We start from the raw sequence: 4,778 nt of genomic DNA, 5'->3' as shown, positions 1-4,778 counted from the left end.
ACACTTTTATTCAAATTCCTTTAGTTCCATCCTGAGAGCCCGCATATGGCAGAATTTCAGATAAAGATAACGCCTCCAAAGACACACACACACAGGATAAATGCACAGAATGTAACACAAAGAGATAGAACAGTGGGTAAGGGAAATGCATGACCACTGCACAAAATGCTGTCACACACATACAATTTTAACACTGCTAGAAACAATTGTGTTCTTTATTGCAGAGCGGGAAATGTGACAGATGTGTTCACGGGAGAGGGAGAGATTGAGAGAGAAAATCAGAGGGACAAGCTCTGAGAAAAGCAGCGAGGAGACGTGCACACAGAGAAGCTATTGATAAACAGAGGAACAGTAACGCTCCCACCAAACGAGGAGAATGTTAACACGTTCTCCCCTATCCGTCTGTAACATGAGGAACCTCCATGGTCACTAAATGCTCACCAACACAGACCTGCTGACACACAGCATCAATCCCCTGTCAGACCGTCAGCATCTCCACGGAGACAACTGCTCCTCTGTGTGTGGTGACTCCACAAAATCACATTACACAATGAGCGTGGGATTTCCTCTCTAAATTCCCTCCAGCAGAAATATCCACTCCATCTCTCTCTGTCTGCTCATTTAAAGTTACACAGGTTATTAATTGTATAGCCATGATTTGCCTGATACCAAACAACATGTTTAATTGTTTCTGTTTCAGATGTGATTGCCCTCATTGCAGTCCTCACTTGAAGAAGCTGCAGGAAGTCTGTGTAAGTGATCTGTGATTGATTGTTAAGTTGGTTTATTCATTGTAATATCTGCACAGCAAGCAGGCCCAAAATGAGGATGCCTTCACTGTTCCCCAGGTGTAATACTGTGTCCAAGTTGGGCACTGCACTCTTTCTCTCACGCGCGCACACACACACACACGCAATAGCTCTCTCATTATCTTTACTGCACGCACGCACAAAAGGACACACGCACGTCATCCCAAGAGAGGCGAGAGCGAGCACACACGCATAGATGTAACTCTTTCTCTCTCTTGCAAACACACTCTCAGACACACTAACGCTGTCCGCAAAAACGACACGGCATGAATCAAAAACCAGTGTGTTCCTCTCCCGCAAACAAACCAACCTGCTAATATTTAGATCGCGTCCAACACGCGCGCACACACACATCATATGTACGCATGCCAGCGAATGGGCACGCACACACGCAGACAAATCGAAAGCCTCCGAAACTCACCCTTGGACGAGGAGAGATCCCCGAAGAGGAGCCCCAGCATGAGGAGAAGCGGGAGGTCGCGTCTCAGCCTGCCGCTCTTCTTCACATTCAGCCCCCTCCTCATCAGCAGCAGCTCCGTTGCTCCCAAATCCGTCATTTTGCTGTTAAATAAATCCAAGCTGGCTTAATTTTAAAGCCTTCTCCCCACCTTGCCGCTCTGCTTGGCTGAAGGAAGCGGAGGGGGGTAAAAGAGGACGGCCGCCCCCCCTCCTCCTTTTTCTTTCGTTTTTACAAAAAAGAACAATTACACCCGAAGATCAATCACGAATATACCACACACACATGTCCATGTTAACGTGTGGACAGGATAACCGGTGACAGGTTGTCGGTTGTCTGAGATCGGGCAACACGCTGCTGGTGTGAGCTGTCATAGCAGAGAGCGGAGCACCGGAGGAGAGAGGCAGAGAGAGGCAGAGAGAGACAGAGATTCAGGGGGGGAGAGCGGAGAGGTGGCTGGTGTAGGTCCGCACAGCACGGCGAGCGAGCGACGACTGAGAGGGGAGAGAGAGAGAGAAAGAGAGAGAGCATGAGGAGGAGAGAGGCAGACGCAAGGAGAGAGGGAGGCAAGTCAGGGAAGTAGAGAAGAGGGAGGGAAAAGTCCGGGATGGAGGGGGCCGAGAGAAAAAGGGAGAAAGGTATCTGGAAGAAGTAAAAACAGACTAACTGAAGAGGGAGGAAAGAGTGATAGAAGAGGATGGGAAAGGAGGTGAAAGAGTAGAGGAATGACAAGAGGAAGGGAAAATGGGTAAAGAAGAAAGGAGGAAGGAAACAGACTTGAGGTAGGAAGGAGGGAAGGACAGATATTTCGGGAAAGGGTATGGGAGAAAGGAAGGACATAGGGAGAAGAAAGAGGGAGGAAACGGGAAAGGGAGAGGAAAGAAGGGGGATTTTAATGGAGGACAAAAGAGTTAACGAAAGACAAGAGGAAGGATGAACAAGTGAGGAAAAGAGGAGGGAGGAAACAGACTTCCAAGAGATAGATGAATGGGCAGAGGGGGGGGAGGACAGATCAGGAAAAGGTAAGGGAGAAAGGAAGCATGAAAAGGGCAAAGGGAGGGGAAATAAATGGTGACTTCAAGGCGAAAGAGGAAAAATAAAGGAATGAGAGGAAAAGAGAGAGGAAGGGAAGAAGGAGGGAAGGAAGCATTAAAGAAGAAAGAAGGAGAGCTGGAGCACAAAGTGATGAAATGAAAGAAGCAGGAATAATGAAAGATTTCAGTAAAAGGTCAAAAGAGAAGGATGGATGAAAGACAGATGGCAGGAGGGAGAGAGAAGGATGAGGCGTGTGGTGCAGTGGGTTGTGCGTTGGTGTTGGGATCAGGTTCAAACCCCACTGCAGTCAGCATGTCGTTGTGTCCCTGGGCAAGACACTTCACCCCAAATTGCTCCTGTGGGGATTGTCCACAGTATTAAGTATGTAAGTCGCTTTGGATAAAAGCGTCTAACAAGTGACATGTAATGTAATGGATGAGAGGGAGGGAGGAGAAAAGGAGAGGTGAAGAACACAGAGAACTATTTCAGAAGAAAGACTGAAAGAAGAGAGGAATCGGATGGAACGAAAGAAAACACGTAAAGAGAAGAGAGAGCAAATCAAGACGGACAAAAAGGGGATTTAAAGGGTTAAAGGGAGATTGAAGAGGATGACACAAGGCAAAAAACACGACAGGGAATTTCAGGAAAGGTAGCGATGGAAAAGAGGGAAGGGAACAACGCACAGGAAGACAGACGGATAGATGGATCAAGAAGTAAGAGATGGAATGAGAGAAGGAAAGGGAGAAAGGAGAGGGGTGGAGGACACAAAGAACACTTTCAGAAGAGAGAATAACAGATGTGTTCAGGGAGGGAATGACTAAGCTATAGGGAAGGAGGAACTAGGGAAGGAGGAACTAGGGAATGACTAAGCTAGGGAAGGAGGAATCAAATCAGATCAGAAGGTAGGAAAATGAAAAGAGATATCGAGAAATGGAAAAGGAGGAGAGACCGAGCTAAATGAGATAGGAAGGAAAGAGGAAACAAAAAAGAGAATTTAGGAAAGATGGTAAAGCAGGGACGGAGAAAGAGGGGTTGAGTGAAAGGCGAGGGGCACGGACAGATTCAGGGAGGAAAGAAAGGGGACACAAGGTGTTCAATTAGCAAGAAAATCCATATTAAGAAAGAGAGGAAAGGTTCAAGGAAGAAAGGGAGGAGAGAAGTGTGAAAAACAAGACGTCCAGAACTCACATCCTCTCAGTCCTTCAACACCTTCACTCCCTTTCACTGGAAACACAAGCCCTCCATTGCTTAGACCCCTCCCATTTCACTGCACTGATGTACTCCCACCCGCAGCTTGATTCTCCAATGCGCGCTCCTCACCCCATCATAGCCTTGGACCTGAGGGGGGGCAGGGCCTCCACGGTGCCCCCTCCCTCTGGAACTCTCCCCCCAAACTCTTAAGACGCTCTCCCTCGACCCCCCGTTTGAAAACTGCACTTAAAACCCACATATTTGAAGCTGTAATAATGAATGTAACTCAACTGTTTTTGATATGCTTTATACTGTTTCGGTTGCTTTTTTTAAGCACTTTATTAAATATATTGAGTGTTATTAGTACGAGAATAGGGGTTGTGTGACAAGAAGGAAGGGAGGCAATGAAGGAAGAAAAAATTAGGATTGTAAAAAAAAAAGGGATCAGGTAGGAGTCGAGAAATGGGGAGGAAGGAGAGAAAAGATTGGATGAAGTCAGAGGAGACAGAGGGGGAGTGTGCTTAAAGGGGAGAACAAACGTAGTGGGAGGAAGAGGAAATGAACTACAAGGGAGGGAACAAGTGATGAAAGAAGAGACAGGGGGGACACAAAGAATGAGAGGTGGGAGATGGGAGGAAAGAAGTGAGAGAAGGACCCACACAATTAGAAACCAAGGAAAAACTAGATGAAAGAGTGGAAGGTAAGACAGAAGACAGAGGACACACACACACACACACACACACACACACACACACACACACACACACACACACACACACACACACACACACACACACACACACACACACACACACACACACACCACACACACACACACACACACACACACACACACACACACACACACACACACACACACACACACACACACACACACACACACACACACACACACACACACACACACACAAACACACACACACACACAATCAGACTCTGTAATTTAAGAAGGTCTCATGATGTTAAACACAAAATAAATCACCACCTCTCCCTCTTGCCAATCAATCTCGAATAAACACCACTTTGATTCTCTCATCTCTATAAGTGTGCGTGTGTGGGTGTGTTTACGTGTGTGCGCGCACCCAAAACGGAGCCACGAGCCAGTTATTGATCCCCGGTCCCTGGTGGCATGTGCAGAGGATCACGCTAACAAGATTACAACGCTACAAACACGACGTGGAGACTTAGCCCGCTGAGCCACCGAGACGACCAGCAGCAGCAGCCTTTAGAGGCAGATGCAAATTACACATCACTCCAAATTAGGC

At 47.2% G+C, this 4,778-nt stretch overlaps 1 protein-coding gene across 1 annotated transcript in view; it reads right to left on the bottom strand.

The window, feature by feature from the left end:
• Positions 1–1,366, bottom strand: part of LOC117471385 (CUB and sushi domain-containing protein 1-like) — a 385,022-nt gene extending 383,656 nt beyond the window's left edge. The window contains exon 1 of the mRNA XM_034116353.1: positions 1,231–1,366. Coding sequence (XP_033972244.1) covers positions 1,231–1,366 — 136 coding nt within the window. The remainder of the gene's footprint in view (positions 1–1,230) is intronic.
• Between the last annotated feature and the right edge of the window lie 3,412 nt (positions 1,367–4,778).

The sequence above is a fragment of the Trematomus bernacchii genome, unplaced genomic scaffold (assembly GCF_902827165.1).
Source record: "Trematomus bernacchii unplaced genomic scaffold, fTreBer1.1, whole genome shotgun sequence".
Classification (NCBI taxonomy): domain Eukaryota; kingdom Metazoa; phylum Chordata; class Actinopteri; order Perciformes; family Nototheniidae; genus Trematomus; species Trematomus bernacchii.
This window is presented reverse-complemented; position numbering and strand designations above follow the sequence as displayed.